This window comes from Eulemur rufifrons, chromosome 8 (assembly GCF_041146395.1).
Source record: "Eulemur rufifrons isolate Redbay chromosome 8, OSU_ERuf_1, whole genome shotgun sequence".
Lineage (NCBI taxonomy): Eukaryota > Metazoa > Chordata > Mammalia > Primates > Lemuridae > Eulemur > Eulemur rufifrons.
Genome location: NC_090990.1, coordinates 39,215,474 through 39,234,318, shown reverse-complemented (window position 1 = coordinate 39,234,318; position 18,845 = coordinate 39,215,474). Strand labels below are relative to the sequence as shown.

The 18,845-nt window shown below is 43.4% G+C and overlaps 2 protein-coding genes across 3 annotated transcripts; both read left to right on the top strand.

The window, feature by feature from the left end:
• Positions 1 to 587: 587 nt before the first annotated feature.
• On the top strand, positions 588 to 11,016 carry MAGOH (mago homolog, exon junction complex subunit). 2 transcript variants are annotated; one of them, XM_069477954.1, is made up of 5 exons: positions 588 to 744; positions 3,495 to 3,553; positions 5,210 to 5,320; positions 9,565 to 9,647; positions 10,754 to 11,016. In XM_069477954.1, the coding sequence occupies exons 1-5, from the start codon at positions 657 to 659 to the stop codon at positions 10,851 to 10,853; spliced, it is 441 nt and encodes a 146-aa protein (XP_069334055.1). In that variant the 5' UTR covers positions 588 to 656; the 3' UTR covers positions 10,854 to 11,016. The 2 variants fall into 2 exon arrangements, with proteins under 2 accessions (XP_069334055.1, XP_069334056.1); XM_069477955.1 differs by having other exon boundaries at positions 595 to 699; positions 10,754 to 10,984.
• Positions 11,017 to 12,687: 1,671 nt separating this feature from the next.
• Positions 12,688 to 17,653, top strand: CZIB (CXXC motif containing zinc binding protein). The gene is made up of 8 exons (XM_069477953.1): positions 12,688 to 12,772; positions 12,989 to 13,072; positions 14,178 to 14,234; positions 14,596 to 14,677; positions 14,889 to 14,920; positions 16,258 to 16,335; positions 17,026 to 17,091; positions 17,393 to 17,653. Exons 1-8 carry the CDS (start codon positions 12,767 to 12,769, stop codon positions 17,468 to 17,470), a joined length of 483 nt encoding a protein of 160 aa, XP_069334054.1. The 5' UTR covers positions 12,688 to 12,766; the 3' UTR covers positions 17,471 to 17,653.
• The last annotated feature ends 1,192 nt before the right edge of the window (positions 17,654 to 18,845 follow it).

The window sequence follows — 18,845 nt, the reverse complement described above, 5'->3', positions numbered from 1 at the left end:
GTTTGCAAAGTATTTTTCCAAGACATTGTTTCTTATCAATAGCTCTGCCAGGTGTACATTATTATGTTCATTTTAATGATAAGGAAACTGAGGTCTAAAAGGTTGAATCGGTTCATCTACGGACACAATGAACCACTGTTACACAAGGGATTATTTTAACCCAAGTCTCCAGTTATTCCCCCCACCCACTTAATACGCTGCTACCAATGCTTTTTCAGGGAGAAAAGGACTCAGTGTTAAGACCAGGAATGACAACCGAGACTACTGGTTCGGCCCAAACCTTTAAGCAAGGTCTCAGACCCCTGCGTCAAAGCCCAGAGGCCGCCCAGAGGCCATCCAGCTGCCTTCCGCCTCAGGCCTAGCGAGAACCCGGCGGGGGGCGGTGAACCCGGGCCTAGCTCCCCCTTGGAGCTGGAAGTGGTGACTGCCTGACCCGCCTGTGCACTAAAGGAACTAGTTCCCGCCTCGGCGTGAGGGGGCGTGGCAGCCTTGGCCCCACCTCCGGGGAGGAGGAGAGCGGGGAGGGGCCCCTCCAGCGCGGGCGACGGCGTTGCCTTAACGTCACTTCCGGGCGCCGCCAAAACGTCAGTGCTGTGCGCAGACCGCGGGGGTGCGGTTTTCTCTTAAAGTTTGGTGTCGGTCGCCTTCTGAGAACCATGGAAAGTGACTTTTATCTACGTTACTACGTGGGTCACAAGGGCAAGTTCGGCCACGAGTTCTTGGAGTTTGAGTTCCGACCCGACGGTAACAGCAACCTTCCGCCCCCCGGGAGCAGGGACTAGGCCTGGGGGCGGGCGAATGGGGAGGCCGGGGGTTCGGAATGGGTGGGGTACTAAAGGAGGAAGGGACTGAGACCTGTGCAGCGCGAGTCTGAACGGAACGCTCCTGTGTCCGTCCGACTGGGTCTTTCTATCCATGTGCTGGGGCTTCTGTTTAGTGACATTTTTGACCAGAGTGCTTTCATTCAACAAACGTTGATTGAACGCCCACGTTGTGCCGGGCTCTCTTCCACTCTCTGGGACTACATCAGTGAAGACAGACAAACTTCCCATCTTGTGGAACTTGTGTTTTAGTGTTGAGAGCGATATTTATAAATAAAAAGATAATTAGTGATGAGTGATCAGGAAATAAAATAATGGAATAATTGTTGGGTGGGCTACTTTTAGAGAGGGTGGCCATTAGAGAGTTCTCTGGAGAAGGGATACTTGAACTGAACTCTGACAAGAAGGAGCCAGCTTTGTGAAGCTCAGGAGGAGCTTTCCACGCCGAGGAGGAGCAGCAATGTCAAGGCCCAAGAGCAGGAATGAGCTAGGCATGTTTCAGGTGGCCAGTGTGGCTGAAAGGTAGTGAGCTCCGAGGAGAATAGTAGTAGATGATGTCAGATAGGCAAGTAGGAGCCTTGTAGGGTAGGTTTTTATAGACCATGGTAAAGAGTTTGGAAATGGAACGTTTTAAGCAGAGAAAAGATGTGATCTGTTTTTGATAAAGCATTCTAGCTATTGGGTGCAGAATGTGTAAGAGTGGAAACAGGGCTACTGATTAGAAGATGGTTAAAGTTATCAAGACAAAAGGAATGTTGGTTGGGACTAGAGAAATAGAAGTGGAGAGAAGGATTTAGGATACCGTTGGAGGCAGAACCAGCTGGACTTTGCTCATTGATAGGATTTGGGGAGGGGGCACTGTGTGTTAAGAGTGTGAAGTCCGTGGAAGTGGGGGTGGGGGAGAATGCTCAGTGATTAGGTTATCCCAAAGTAAAATTTCATTTATTTTCCTGAGAAAGAAAGATATATAGAGAGAGTGTGTGGCCACGACACACAGAGGGAGGAAAGAAATGTCAGGCAGCGAGGAAAGTTGCTTGGTCCTTTTAAAAGGCAGAAGTGGCTTTTTTTCTTTGCTTCAGGGGACTGATCACAAAAGCAGCTGTGAAGCTGCTGTGTTGGCTTTTTCTATTTCTCACATAACAGATTGATAGTAGAAATTAGTTTCTTCTTTCTTTTTGATAGTAGAAGGCATCTGTTACTGTCTCTTCTTGAGGAAGCAGGGTAAGTTCATGCTCCTACTGTCTGCTCAGGAACTTTTTTCAAGGCAGAGAAAGAACTCAGAGATAACAAGTTAGGCCACAGGTGTCTTAATTAAACAAAGGGTAGCTGTGTTGTGAGTTTATTTCTCTTGCTTTCTGTTTGATAGTTTATTTTTCACTGTTAGATAAGTTATTAGTAAGCCCACCTTTCACTATGGGGAAGAAAAGAAGAATCAGCGATGACAGAAAAGATCCACTAAATGAGGGCATAAAGATGAATCTGATAAGCTCTGACTGTAAGGGAGATAGATTTGTAAACAGTGACAGTAGTATATTGGGTGTTGTGGTAGAAAGAAACAGAGGGGTCTCTGGGAGCAGAAAGGAGTCACCTAACCTAGCCTCAGGGTCAGAGAAGGCTTCCTACATAAAATGACGTGGGGCTGGGGTGGAACGTGTAGGAGTTGGTTAGGAGTCCAAGAAGAGTCAAGAAGGTATTTTGGACAGCGTTAACAGCAAAGAGGCTGAAAACCAAAAAGTGCATGGGATGTTTCAGGTAGAGACCAAATAGTTTGATTGACTCCAGCAGTGTGAGAGAGGACTATTTCAAGAGTGAGGCTGGAAAGGCATAGAGTAGCTATATGTCATGTTGAGAAGTTTGGAAGGCAGTGGGAAGCCATTGACAGTATCAAAGTATTAGAGTAACCTAGTGAGATAGGTATGTTACTAAATCACCTCATTCACTGTATGGAGAATATACTGAGAGGGAAGAGACTTGAGGCAGAGAAACAGTGCAGAACCTGTATGATAAACCTTGACTGTTGAGGTAGATTTATTTGGCTCCTTTTACATGTGTGTTTTCTAGTCTACAGGGAAAAAAATCATGTCTTCTATTTCCTTTTGTCTTCTCCTTTGTCTCCACCATGTACTCAAATTAGCCTGTTGAAGGCACACAGGCACAAAAAGAGCCTTGTGTCCCAAATGTGCTCAGTGATAAAAGCGCAATTTTTCCATCACAGTAATAGATCAGAGTGTTAACACAGTCACACGGTAATATAAAACAGCATCCTGTGGTTTTCAAAATGCCTTTACAACTCATTTGAGCCTCAGGAGGTCCTTTGTGCAGGTAAGTTATTGATTATTATCCCTATTGTTAGCCCACGACATTATCCTGCAAAAATGTGATTTGCCAGAGTCACAAAGGAGCCTGCCTGTGTTCTTTTACCACACCAAACAGCCTTTTGCAAGAACTGTAGTTCAGTGTCAGCTGTGTAGTTAGCTGTGAGGCTGTTTAATAGCCTGAAGTGAAGAACTGAAAGACTAGTATTGTTGAAACAGCAAAGGTATAAATAGTAAATCTGTTAGACACTTTGAAGAGCAAGTTAGGATACATTTTAGGCAACAGCTGATAGTCTTGGTAGGTTAGTCATGCTTTATTCATATGTTTTATTGTACATTTGTTTTTTTCCCCTCACAGGGAAATTGAGATATGCCAACAACAGCAATTACAAAAATGATGTCATGATCAGAAAAGAGGTATGAGCCTTCATTCACTGGAGTTCAGCCTTTTGTTTTGCATTGGTTTTGTTCTTTCTGGGAGTAGTATTGAAAAGTGTAGAATAGGGAGGTATATATATGTCTGTAGACAGCTTCTAGATTATTTCTCAAATCTTTTAGTTTGTATTTTCTTTTACATTGATGAATTGATTACTGGTAACCATTCAAAGTCTGGCATACCTTGGTTTAAAGATATGCCAGACCAAAGAAGATGAAGGTATACCTTTACCAAAGAAGATGATGCTATGTGACCTTGGGCAAGTCCCCTGTCTGAACTTGATAAGTTTTCTGTTTCTTCATCCACAAAAACAAGGATAATAAAACCTACTCCTACCCCCACTCCCAAGTGCTGTCATAGAATTAAGTATGTTATACTTAAAGTGCTTGGTATAGTCCCTGGCATATAGCACTCAATGGGGAGAGCTATTTAATTTGCATCTGAATGGGGAAAGGGAGCATAGGAAAGCAGTTAACATCACTGAATGCATGTTAGATGTCAGGCATGGCACTAGGTATTTTACATATATGATCTTATTTAACCTTGATTATCAGCCCATGTCATGGGGCGGGTATTATATCCCCTTTACAAATAAGAAGATCAAGACCCAGATATTAACCGTGGAGCTTGTTTCAAGTCAGCTCTGCTGGTAAGAATTACAGTGGAAATTCAGACCCATGCCTGCCTCCGTAAAGTCTGTGTGCTCCATGCTGCTGTGATTTCTGCCACACACTTAAGGCTTTATCAAAGCTACTCTTCCATTCTAACTGCTTTGTCACATTTGAAAATGTCTTAACAGTCAATATATTTTCATGTCATTATATTTAATTAACTATTGATTTCATACTTATCCACACGTCAGCATCCTCACTGCCAGTATGCAAAATGTATTGTAAAAGACGTATCTCTGCTCCTCAGAAGCATGTTATCTAGTTGAGAATAACCAGCACCATTTTGTGCTGCTATAACAAAATACCTGAGACTGGGTAATTTATAAGGAATAGAATTTTCTCACAGTTTTGGAGGCTGGGAAGTCCAAGATGAAGGTGCTGGTAGGTTTGGTTTCTAGTAAGAGCCCTGTCTCTGCTTCCAAGATGGTGCCTGGTTACTGCGTACTCCAGAGGGGACAAATGCTGTGTCCTCAGAAGGCAAAAGAGCAAAAAGAGGCCAGCTGGTTCCCTTGAGCTTTTTTATAAGGTACTAATCCTATCCATGAGGTCTCTGCCCTCTTGGCCTAATCACCTCCTAAAGGCCTAATCTCTTAATACTGTTGAATTGGGGTTTAGTTTTCAACATGAGTATTGAAGGGGACATAAACATTCAGACCATAGCAGGACACATTCACAGATCTGTTTGGGGTTCGGGTGTGAGTTAAGTATATGAACAGGGAGAAGGTCCATGTGAACAGGCTATGCCAGGAGGTAGTAACAACTAGATGGGGCACTGGGGTGTAGTTATGGGATACTTCTGACTCTGTCCCTCTTCTTTAGCATGTTGAGGTCAGGTGAATGTCCTCTCACTTAAGGAGGTGCCAGAAATAAGTCTGTAGGAGCAGTTGTTTTTATCTTCCATCACTTTGTGAGTCAGAGCACTGCTTCAGGATGCAACTTAAATTTTGTTTTTTAACTTGCTTTCAGGCTTATGTACATAAAAGCGTGATGGAGGAACTGAAGAGAATAATCGATGACAGTGAAATTACCAAAGAAGATGATGCTTTGTGGCCTCCTCCTGACCGAGTGGGCCGGCAAGTGAGTGTTTTATTGATTATCCTGTAGTGCAGAAATTTTACAAATAAGGTAAGGTTTACTGCTCTGCATATGACAGTGAATCCGTGTGTGTGTGTGTGTGTGTGTGTGTGTGTGTGTTATTGAGCCCTGCACAAAGCAGATTACCAGCACCTTGGTCTAAGGGGGTGGAGGACCTGCGGCCTTCTGATTTCAAGATTGTTCCTTTTTAAGCACCAAAGGAGGCAAGAAAAGCTCCATCTTTCTCTGCTGTACTCCTTTTAATAAAAGGATTTGTTCTGTAAAATTTGGATTCAGTCAAAGGGCTGCACTTAAGGACCTAGAAGGCCACATGTGGCCTTAAGGCCGTAAGGTTCCCCTCACACTGAGTGATACTGCTGGCCACCTAGAGCCCACCCTGAATTTCTTCTTATGACAACCCCATTTCTCAAACCTTTTGCTGTCCCCCTCATTTACCGAATAACCACTATAGACAAAGCATTGTGGGGATATAAAGAACGAAGTTATTTCAACAATCTAATAGAAGGAAAATCATACAAGCAACTAAGTGTATTATGTAAATTCATGGCTTATATATTTATTCTGAAGACCATTTTGGTAATTAAAAAAATAAAAGCCACTGTCAAGTTTGATTGAATTAACAGAAAAGATATTTCTGCCCACCATGACAGCTGCAACCCTAATCCAGACTTCTGATTGATTTCCTGTTTCTCCTCTTGTCCCGTACCATCCATTTTTCCATCCTGAAGCCAGTGTGATCTTTAAAAATGTATATTTGTTTGTGTAGTCCACTGATTTAAATGGTCTAGTGGCTTCCCACTACACTTAAAATCCAAAATCCCACGTTATCTTCTGCCATTCTCACAATCTTTCACTGTGTTCAAACCTTATTGGCCTCATTTCTAATGAGGTGGGTCTTTAATGCCTTTGAACTTGCCACATTCTACCTAGAATATTCTTCCTTTAACTCTATGCAAAACTATCTTTATTATTGAGGTCTTCAAAAGTTACTTTCTCGGTGATATCTTGCCTGTCCATCCAATATAAGCCTCTCCCCATCATTTTAAAAAATAAGTTCTGTTTTATTCTTAGTGGCATTTATTGTCTAAAATTGTCTTATTTGCTTTTCCTTACTTAACCTGTCTCCCTTCATCCCTCACCAAAATAGACACATACACAAACGCAAGTTCATTCAGTACAAGGATTTTACCAATTGTTTTCACTGCTGTCTCTCTAGTGACTAAAATAATGCCAGTGTATAGTAAAAGCTCAGTAATAATTATATTTATTAAATTAAAATGAAAACCCATATAAGCTCATAACTAATTAACCTCAAAATGATGGGGCAACCCTTAAAGAGTTTTTTTAAAAAAATCACACCCTTACTGCTTGCTACAGTTAACTTTTTAATTTATGTCCAGAGGATATCAATAATACCAAATATATGTATTTTGCTTTATCACTTATAAAATTTTCAGCTCTGTTAACTCATTCAGTCATCACAACAATTCTGTGAAGAGGGCAAGGCAAATTCCTTTACACCAGCAATAACCTATCAGATAGTGTAATTAAAAACAATCCCATCCATAATTGCAGCAAAAGTTATAAAGAACTTAGGAGTATATTTAACAAGAAATAGAAAACTTAACGGAAGGCTTTATAGAAGGACTAAAATATGTATTGTTTTTACATATGGGAAGATTCAGTATTATAAAGATGTGGATTTTCAACAAAGTAATGTATAAATTCACTCAAATTCAAATTTTAAAATCACAACAGGATTTTTTCCTAGAACCTAACAGAATTAGCATTAAATTCATGGAAGATCAAAAGGGCAGGAGTAGCCAAGGTAACACTGAAGATTTCTTGTAAAGCTGTAGTCATTTGTAGTGTTGTATTGCCTCAGGAATTAACAACTAAACCAGTGGAACAAAATAGAGAGCCCAGAAACAAACTCATGAATGTATGGAAATGTAGAACAGCATATTACAAGGTGGACTTTCAAGTTAATGGGAAAAGGATGAATTGTTTAACAAATTGTATCAGGATGATTGGTAGTAAATTTATGGAATATTTTAAATTAGACTATTTATGGAAATAAAGCAAAATTTTAAAACATAGAAGAAAATATAGACTATCTTTTATTATTTCTATGTAGAGAAGGAGTTTTTAAAACTCCAAGGGAAAAGATTGGTAAATTTTACTTCTTTAAATCTAAAAATTCTGTTTGATAAAAAACAGCAAGATAAAATTGAAAGATAAGCCACAGACTAGAAGAAAATATCTACAAAACACAACTGGCAAGGCGTTTCTATCTAGAATATATAAAGAACTGCAAATTAATAAAAAGACAACCTAGTGGTAGAATGGGCAAAGGTTATTAATAGATAATTTATAGAATTAAACAAGTGCCCAATAAACATGAAAATTATAAAAGGAAAATTAGGACAATAGTGAGATAACATTTTGAACCCATTAGAATAAAAACAGAAAACCCACCACGTTTTAAAAATGATACGAGAAAAGAGGGGTTCTTATGTTATGGGAATAAAATATGTTCTTATGTTTATGGGAATAAAATTAGTACAACCATTTTAGGGAGAAATTTGGTGGTATCTGGCACAGTTTAAAATACTTATCCTACTTCTAGGAATTTTCCTGGAGACATTTTCACATATGTATGAGAAAATGCATAGAAGACTATTCTTGCCACGCTGTTTATAGTAACAGAAATTTGGGGCCAGGCACAGAGTGGCTCATGCCTGTAATCCTAGCACTCTAGGAGGCCCAGGTGGTGGTGCGTGCCTGTAGTGCCAGCTGCTTGGGAGGCTGAAGCAGGACGATTGATTTAAGCCGAAGAGTTTGAGGTTGCAGTGCGCTATGATCACGCCATTTCACTCTAGGTCAGGCAACAGAGTCAGGCTCGATCTCAAAAAAAACAAAAAGTAGAACTTCAGTCTTATTCAGTAGGAAAATGGAATACTCTAAAGCATTTAAAACTAGTGAACTAGATTTACGTAACTCAACATGGATAAATCTCAAAAACAATGTTGAATGAAAAAAGCAAAAAGATACATATAGTATGACTATGTAAAATTTTTAAAACATACCGCCAAATCTAAAAACATGAGTGGAACGAATACACCCCAGCTTCAGAGAACGCAGGAAAAAGAACAGAATGGGAGGTGGACATAAACTTTGTAATATTTTATTTCTTTAAAAAAAATCTGACACAAGTATGACAAAATGTTAACATTTTTCAAATCTGGGTATTGGGAACATTGGTCTCAGTTTTTTCTATTTTCTGTTTAATTATAAATCAAAAAGAAATAGGGAAAAAGAAGAAAAAATAAGTAGAGTTCACTAGAATCTAAGTTCCACAGGGTAGAGATCTTTCTTTGGTTTTATTGATCTGTCCCAAGTACTGAGGACAATACCTGGCACACAGTAGCCACCCCCATAGATATTTTTTGAAGGTTTATGGTATTCATGTCACTATTTAGAAATTGAGACCCAAGGTCATACAGCTAGGAAGTGACAAAGCTGGGATCAAAACCAAGGTCTGGAACACTTTCCTTGTCCTATGTTGCCCAGAAAGATTAGATCCTTTTGTATTTTTAAAACGCAGATGTAGGCCAGGCGCAGTGGCTCACGCCTGTAATCCTAGCACTCTGGGAGGCCAAGGAAGATCAAGCTCAGGAGTTCAAGACCAGCCTGAGTGAGAGCAAGACCCTGTCTCTACTAAAAATGAAAAAAATTAGTTGGGCGTAGTGGCACATGGCTGTTGTCCCCAGCTACTTGGGTGGCTGAGGGAGGAGGATTGCTTGAGTCCAGGAATTTGAGGTTGCACTGAGCTATGATCATGCCAATGCACTCTAGCCGGGTGACAGAGCAAGACTCTGTCTCTGGAAAAAAAAAATAAATAAATAACACAGCAGATCTATCCATGTTACACCACATTGTTAACAATGAAAACTTGTATACAAAATCATATGTAAATTCTTCCAAATCTCAGAAATAGTAGAGCCTTGAGAATACAGCTTCCTCTAAGAGTATGAGCTTCTTAAGGGCTAAACCAGTATTTATCCGTTTCTAGTGCCTAGCAGAGTTTAGGGCTTAGAGTGAAAACTGTCCTTGTTCTTGTGGCCATCTGTACTGTTTGTGATTTGGTAAATGATAAACCCTTCTCTTGTATGCTTGAAGAATAATCCAATTCTACTCAACTTAGACTTTTTTTATGTTTCTAGGAGCTTGAAATCGTCATTGGAGATGAACACATTTCTTTCACAACATCAAAAATTGGTTCCCTTATTGATGTCAATCAATCCAAGTAAGTGTACATGATCCTTATATCCAGTTGTGTCTGTTTTGGAGCAGATTGATAAGAAGTCCTTAACCAAATTGGAACCATTATGGGAAGACCTGGTGCAAGTACAAGACAGGTGGCAGCCTTGTCCTTCTTATTAGGGAGAGACTCCAAATATTTTTGAAGGCTTGCTCCTACTACTTTTGGTGTTTCATTCAGTCATTGCTACTAAGAGCTTCTTGGTGACACACACACATACAGATTAATGCATAGGAGCAGCTAGAACAGAAAATGAAATATGCCAGAATAAGCACTCAGGATAAACTATGGAGTCTTCCCAGTCTGAACAGCCTTTTCAGTGTTGACCGTTCAGACTGGCACATCTTAAATCTGACTTTAGTAGAACTTGAAATTTTTTAGGATCTAGGTATTAAAATTCATGTTGTCAATGGGGCAAATTTTAAAGTTGAGACATGAATCTATATGCTACAAAGGATCCTTAGAATTTGGCAACCTCTTTGATTCTTGTGTTTTTGAGGATTTGGCATTAGATAGGGCTCACTTTTAGTCAATGTTGGGCATAATCGTCTTCCTTTGGACAGTCTCCTTGTTCTTAGCCAGTGATGCCACAGTAATCTTCAACTCTTGGTCCTGTTTAGTACTACTACTTTTTTGAAAAGTTTTCCTAATTCTGAAGTAATACACGCTCATTGTAGAAAATACAGGAAATGTAGAAAAGTAGAAAGGGAAAATTGTCCATAATCTTATCAATTAGACAACAATTATTAGTATCTTGAAGTATTTTTTAGTCTTTTTCTCTGTACATTAAAAGAGTTTTAAAAAGCACAGAAAATATAGTTGAGATCAACAATCTTATTTTAATCATTTTTTTCACTTAATATGATACAAGCATTTCCCCGTTTAAAAAACTCAGCATATTTAAATGATCTCATAATATTTCCTTTTAATATAGCCTTTTCTTTCTTTATGGGCACTTAATTGTTCAAAGTTTTAATGCTATAAATACCTTTACAAGGAACATCTTGATAGATGAATAATTAGGGTTATTAAATGGTATTTCTTGCCAATTTTTCTCAGCTTTTAAACATTTTTTTCTTCTTGTATTTTAGGGATCCAGAAGGCTTACGAGTATTTTATTATCTTGTCCAGGACCTGAAGTGTTTGGTCTTCAGTCTTATTGGATTACACTTCAAGATTAAACCAATCTAGGTGGAATATTGGTGTGGACATGAAGGGGGTGGGAGTAGTTTTTAATTACCATTATCAGGAAATTTTTGTGTATATCAGGGCAATATTTTTTATAAGCTATAAATGATTGTCTTTAATAAATACATGATAAAATCCAATTTTTATTATTTTGTAAAGACCTGAACATGTGAACTCATCTCAGTTACTTTGTACAATAAAACACTAACATCCTATGTGAAGTATTGCCCAAAAATGAAATCTAATCAACTCTCTAGATATAACTGCCATTTTACAGGAAATAAGAGAATAGAGAAACATGCTAAGAAAAATACAATTGGAATCAATCAGCAATTTCTAGAGGAAATTCCAGACCCAATGACCTGTTTTCTTCAATATACTGCAAGGGAAACAGATGGAGGTGGACATACAAAGAAGATTAAGAGACACATTAATCAATATGATGTTTGCACCCTATTTGGATCATGATTCAAAAACATAAAATTGATACCGTCAAGGAAGTTTAAACACTATTTGATGATTTTAATGAAGTATTGTTAAAAATTTTAAGTGTGAAATATTGTGGTTGGGTTTTTTAAATCTCCTTTTATAAATACATCTATAGTTCAGTAGTGTGGGGGGCAGTGCTTTGGTTTAGTACGTTAGAGTGTGGGAGGAAATACTTTGGTTTAGTACATTACAAGGGATAAAATGCCTGGTCTTAGAAAAGTTTTCCATTAATCCATTTTATAATCAGAATAACAACAGCCAGTAAGGACTGAAACCAAGTTGGTACAAATTGTGTGGGAATTTGTTCAGCAGGTAGATCTATAGGAACTTTTTCTTTCTGCTAAACTGTATGGCTTCTTTAGGCAAATCGTTGATTGACCAGATTGCACCTGCTGAAAGGAACTAGACCTTGGTAAGCCTCATTTGACTGAGGGGAATTGATTAGCAACTCACACCCCTAAAGACTGGCCAGCTTGGGACAAGGTCCCAAGTATTCTGACTCTTGGACCAGTGCTGTTTCCACTACCCTCTGCTCTGCCTCCTTCAGAGACTATGGGACAAGTTAGGGGCAGCGCTGAGATGTCAGGGTTCTTGAATCCAGTGCACCTCCTGCTATAAGGGTACTTGGGGCAATGAGGCAAAAAAAAAAAATCCCTTCATCCATCTGGTCTTCAAGTACTAAAAAAGAAAACAAAAAACTCCAAATGATAAAGAAGATTGTAAGTCTTGGATGGGCTGTTCCTTCTAATGTTGATGTCCGCAGCTGCTGCATGGTGTCAGATGTACCTGGACAAGAGGCCAGGTAAAACAGTTCAGTAAGAATGTGATAGAAGGATAAGCAGGTGGGAGCGCAAAAAGCCAGCTGAAGGGGAGTATCTAGTCATAGGGACCACGATAAGGACGGGGACACTTGGCAACTCTGAAGAGTGGCCTACAAACCAGGTCTCGTGGGCGAAACAGGAAGGGGCAGTTTAGAGAAGAAAGGCACCATCTCCAAATCAGCGAGGCTGCTCCTGGGCAGAGGGAACCGACGTGATCTGAGAAGTTTCAGAGGGCAGGCAGGGACCAAGTGTGAGAGAAGGCAGAGTAGCGAAGGGCAGGAACGAGAACTGAGGGGCGGGAGGATGCCTGGCAGAGGTTTCGGGCAGGGGCTGTCTTGTTCGCTTAGTGCTGGCACAAAATTGGCGTGCATTACCGATTCCTTGGAGGCAGGCTTCAGCGGGTCTGAGCACCGGTCAATCGCGGACTCAGTTGACATTCACACGTGTCAGTTTACCTGATAGGAAGAGCCCGGCGGAAAGGGCAAGCAGCGGCGCGCGCGCCCCGCCCGCCCGAGGCCCGCACTGAGGGTGCGCAGACCGCGGCCGCCTTTTACGACGGGTCGGAAAGTAGCGGCCGCAGCCAGCGCCGGACCGAGCCGGGACACTATGGGGGTGAGGGGAGGAGACCAGCCGCCGGGGCATGGAGGGGCAGGTGGAGAGGACCTGAGAAGCAGGAGCTCGCGCCAGAAGGGAATGAAGGGCGTGGGCTAACGCTGAAGGAGGGGAGGCAGAGCTCGTGCCCGGAGGGGGAGGGAGGGGCTAGGCGTAGGCTCGTGGGGCTGCGCAGGCGCGCTGACACAGTCGCTGTGGCCCTCCCTCTCCTCTCAGAAAATCGCTCTGCAGCTCAAAGCCACGCTGGAGAACGTCACCAACCTCCGGCCAATGGGCGAGGACTTTCGGTGGTACCTGAAGGTGTGGCTGGAGGGCGGGGCCCTTGGACAGGGAGAAGGGAGGAGCATCCGAGAGGCAGTGGGCTTCGTAGGGGCTCCGGGTAGGGGCGCTTGGGGCCGGCCTGGGGAAGAGGTGGCCCATTCTGGTCTCACTGCTGAACGGGAGCTTTCTCTTCGGCCGCATGAGAAATACTTAAGCACACATTAAGTGTTCGGCTTTTTTTCTGGTTAGAATTTTAGGTTTGCTTTTTAAAGTTTATTGGTCCATCTTTAATTGGCAGTGTTGGAACTCTTCCTTTTGTAATTTTTCCGTCTGTTAAATATTTCGTGGTCTTACTAAACAGACACTAAATGAAATACTGCTTGAAGGGACCTTGTGATTACTTAATAAGGTGAATAATTTCTCCTTTGGTTTTATTTGTTGATTTGATATTATTTTTTGTGAAATAGTTCAATTTTGTGCACAATTCACCCTTCCCTGTCCCACACTGGTAAATCTGGTACCCTAGTGTCACGGTCTACAGAGGCTCTCCTCTTACCCAAACAGTTTGAGGTCCTTCACTATTCCATATCTCAGAGTCTCTGCTTTATTTTCCTCCTAGTCTAAATCACAGCATTCTTCTGTACCTGTCAAAAGCCCTATCCTTCAAGAAGCCACCTCTGCCCACTTTTATTTCCAAGTATTTTGAAGCCTGAGTGCCAGGGCTTATTTGGGGAATCAGTGTTTTTTGGCTTCAAGAAGCACATAGTCTGCTGAAGGAAACAGAAAAATAGTAACACAGATTGACTAGTACCTGCGGGCCTGTGGGAGTGCAAAACAAGCTCCGAACCACACAGAGTGGGTGGGGGGCCTGCTGCGGCCATTTCTGTACCACACAAGCCTTGAATCACCAGCCAGACCGGGCACTTCTGGGAGGGCGGGTTTGCCAACATGAGAAACAACTTGACCTGTCCTTTGCCCAGAGATAAGTGTGATTATGTCTTTGTTGGGGTTAGTTGAAGGATGAAGTGAGATTGCCAATAGGAGGTAGGTTATGGGCCTGCCCACCTCACACTGTTCTTTTCCTTCCCTCAGTGTCTGCCCAACTGAGCTAGCTTTTTTACTAATACTCTTTTTTCCTCCCAAGATGAAATGTGGCAACTGTGGTGAGATTTCAGAGAAGTGGCAGTACATCCGGCTGATGGTAACTGTTCCCCACCGCCACCATACTCACAAACACATGTACGCCTCTGGGCAGGAATTGGGGAAACTGGCCCTAATCTCTCCGGCCTTTTGGGCCCTGCTTTTTTGTGGTTTGGGAGGGTAGGCATCAGTGTGATCAGCACGGGGAACAACAGGCATCTTTGGGATGTGAAGCAGAGTTCAAAGTTAAGGGGAAGCCCTTTCCTCATTCTCAGGAAGCCTCCCCTGGATTCTTGTCCTAGCAAGTCACTCCCCGCTCTGGGTCTTATTCTCTTCAACTGGATAAGTAGTGGGACTGGATCTCTTCAGGACTCTAGCATGTAACTGATGTGTGACTAGAGGTTCTGTTTGCTCTTTGCCAGGACAGTGTGGCCCTGAAGGGTGGCCGTGGCAGTGCCTCCATGGTCCAGAAGTGCAAGCTGTGCGCACGGGAAAACTCCATTGGTAGGTCAGGCCAAGCATACTGAGTTCTGCAAGGCTGGCCCACAGCTTCCTGGTACCAGACCAAAAGCAGCCTCACGTTATCCATGGTGGACTGAGGCCTAAGGTGCTGAAGCCTGTGCAGGGATCTCTTTTTCCTAGTGCCACATCTGGGTACCTGGGTGGGGCCAGGGTATGGACTCAAGTCAACTTTGTCTTCTTTTTTATGTTTCAGAGATTTTGAGCAGCACCATCAAGCCTTACAATGTAAGTTTGCTGCTGTGGTGGTAGGTGTGGTGGGGTCGAATCTAAACTGGGAGCTAGGAGGCCTGGGTTCTAGAATTATATCTGCATCAGAGTGACCTGCCACAAGACATTCACTCACATACTTAGTTTTCATTCACTCAGTCATTTATCTGCCATACACTGAGTGCTTGGTAGGGAGAAGACTCATGAACGGGCTATTGCAGAACCTTATAAACTTGGGCTATGGGAGCTCAGGGGACTGCTGACCCAACCGAGCTGCTCAGTTGGCATCACTGAGAGCACTTGCCTTGTCTACATTTTAGGGGACTAGCAAGCCTTCTCTGAAACCACAGGTGGCATAGTCCTTGGGTGTATCCTGTATCGTGACAGCAGGGATGTTATTGGATAGTTATTCCATACTACATAACAAGCCCAAAGGCAAGGGAGGGGGTGTGTGCTTTGAGTCTGTTTATTTAAAGAAGGGCAGTTATTTCTATTCACTCATTCCTTATTTGATGTTTACTTAAAATGTCTGAATTGTGCCAAATTCTTGGCTTTGTCTTGAAGTTAAAGAGAGAAATTAAGTGAGGACTTGTCCTCAAGTAAATCGCAATCTAGTGGAGCAGACCAGCAAATAAAAAACAAACCAGGGTCCAACAGAGAAGTGCCTCACCGGTGTTAGACATATGGTTGTGTGCAGGAATTTAAGGTAAATAACGGGAAGAGAGTGAATATATGGGTATGGCACTTGGGGTCTTTGGGCCTGTGGGTCAAGTAGACATGAATTTCCTGGCTACCCACCCACCAAGAGGTACCCTTCCACATTCATATGCCATGTCAAAGGCTCTAGGTCAGCCCTCTGCCCTCGAAGCACGGCAGATGGTTAGCTAAAGGCTTTATGACTGTGTGTACCAGGACTGTTTGGATGATCTGGAGACCTTATAGCTGAACATTCTGTTCATATTTTTGGTATTGATAATTTTATCTGTCATTTATTGAGCATAGTGTCAAGTACTGTTCTGGGCACTTAACACATATTTCAGATTCTCACAATAAACCTGTAGAGGTTTCCTCAGCCTTGTTTTGGGCCTGGAGGGGAAGAGAGGCAGAGTTCAGCTTCACATCCAGGCAGGCTGACCCCAGAATCTGCACTTTTTCTGCAGCAGCCATGTCCACGGAAAGCCTCATGGAGAGCAGGTGCCCAAGGCCGGCTTCTTTTAAGAAGGGGATGAGTTGTTCCCGGGTCCCATTCTAGGCTCACAGGAGCAGTAAGGGCCCATTTGGCAGGAAGGGCAAGGGCCATGGGGTCATCCTGAGGGCGCATTTGGGCTTACCTCCTCAACATGCTTCCTTTCTAGGCTGAAGACAATGAGAAGTTCAAGACAATAGTAGAGTTTGAGTGCCGGGGCCTTGAACCAGTGGATTTCCAGCCCCAGGTGTGTGTGTCTTCCTGGGGAACCTGTATCTCTGGGGAAGGGGTGTATAAAGTGACAGCAGCAGTGTGCTTCCTACTGAGATCATGGACTAGGAATGACTGTCACTTATTAAGTGCCCACTATATGCTGGGCACCATACCCGTGACTTTTCCATGTTAACTTGTTTAATCCTCACAGTAACCCTGTGAAGCTATTCATCCTATTCTTCAGATGAGGAAGGAACTTCAGAGGTTTTGCGACTTGCCCAGGGTCACACAGTAAGCAGTGGGGCTGTAATTTGAACCCAGGTCTGTCTGACTCCAGAGCTAGTGCTCGTCCGCTTCATTTGTTGCAGCTTTTCACCTCACAACAGATCTGTGAAGTAGACAGAAGAGAGAGTACTGTCATCCCCATTTCATAAATTAGAAAACCAAGATCCAGGGAGGGGAGTGACATGGCCAGGTGCTTCAGCAAAGCAGCGGTAGCAGAAGACTTTACCCCATGCCTCCTGCTTTCTGGTCCAGGGCTGTAATTTGGAGGAACCACTCTGGTCCTGGAAGGCTGCCAGGTCCTGGAAGCTCAGCAGTTACTCCAGAACGGCTGCTCACACTGCATCTCTGTCCTCCATCTCAAAGGGTTTGCAAGACCAGCAACCCGGCCAGCCCTCACATGCCTTCCCGAGACTAACTGCTGCATTCCTGTCCCCTGCAGGCTGGGTTTGCTGCTGAGGGTGTGGAGTCAGGGACAGTGTTCAGTGACATTAATCTGCAGGAGAAGGTACGAAGCTTGGGGGCCTTACAAGGTGCCGTAGGGCACCTGGTGGGAATTACCCTTCTGGTGAACAAGGCTCAGCAATGGAAAGAGGACTCTGCATTTTTGTGCTTTTTGTTGGTGATTTTATTATTTAAATGGCCCAAGTGTAGTACTGTCTGCGGGCCTGAGCTATCTGGCTCTGTTCAGGGTCATACATGTTCATGAATATCTGAGACCGAGCCTGAGCTGGGCCTTTTAAGTCCCAGTTCTCTCCACACTGTCCGTTTCTGCCTTGTGAGGCTAACATTGCCACTTTATTTCACAGGACTGGACTGACTATGATGAAAAGGCCCAGGAGTCTGTGGGAATCTACGAGGTCACCCACCAGTTTGTGAAGTGCTGAACTCTTCCTGCAAACTTGCCCTGAGGGACTGAGAACGGACAAAGTCCTCTAAGCAGCAGAGCCCACCGAGGCCAGTCCCCTCTTCCCTTTCTCCTTGCAGCTCTACCAAACCTTCCCAATCTGCATGCCGGGCTCTGTCAGAGCTTCCCAAGCCCCACCAATAAAGCCCCCGTCTGTGCCGAACTGGTGCATGAAGGTGGAGTCGGGTAGCAGCCACTCCCTCCACAAATAAGCATTCACGCTGGGGGTCTTTGCCTGCTTCCTGGCACCTTCTCTCAGATTTAAATCATGCGCCTGGTCCAGTCTGTAAAATATGTAGGAGGACATGGCTCCTAAGCTCTCTCTAGCTCGTGGGGAGTGAGGTCACCCAGATCAAAGGTAAAAGCCAGTGGCACAAAGGGCAGCAGAGCCCGTGAAATGATGCCATGAGACCAGCAGTCCTCAGCCAACACACTGCGTTGACTCTCAGGTAAACCCAGCCATCTCTGTTAGCTGATGTCACTTCATATTCCAGAACGAAAAGGGACTTTAGAGGTCAGCATTCCTGGCATGTATCTACTTTACAGAAGAGCAGATGGTCATCAGGTCTCTGCTCACTTGCTGTGATTGGACTCCCTGCCCATCAGGAGAGTCAGTGTGAAAGTTCTTTATTCTAAATCAGCCTCTGTGGTCCTTGTAGCTCCTCCTGCTGGTCGTGGTTTGTCCCCTTGTGACCACACTTATATGTTCTTCTGCCCCCAGACAACCCTTTGGAGCTGTGAAGACAGCAGTCACAGCCCTTTAAGTCTCATGAGCCTGGTTCCCTGGTCAGAAGATCCCCCATGCAGTAGACAGAGTTGTTCAGCGCATACTAAGTCACGAGGGGATGCTCATGCCTTCACGCTGGCGAACCCACCATTTGGAAAACCTGTTACCAGGGACCTTATTTCTTCAGTGTTCCGCTGGAGGCTGGAATTCTTAGGAAGCAAAAATTAGTATCTTCATTTCCCATTTCTGGGAGTGGGAAAGGGTCTGCCCACTTCCAAGCTTGTTGTGAAGCCATAGGAAGGGGATCTTCAGGTTCTAGGCAAAACTGACCATGCCCAGGGTGGCAAGGAGGTGCCTACCTTGTCCCCTCTGAAGTCTGGCAGTCACATCGTGTTTCCTCTAGGTCCCCTGCGTTCCTGGCCCCCTGGGATGTTTTGTGCACCAACAGAGCAGGGCTTCTTCAGTCCTCTCTCAGCCAGCAGGTCAGCCAGCCCTTGCCCAGCAGGGCCAGTCCACTGCCTACCTGGGAAGCAGATAATACAGGAAACACTGGGCTGGGTAAGCAGCCTTTCTGGTTTTTAGTGTCAGTACCAGCAAGTGTGTGTTAAGCTCATAAAGGACAAACACT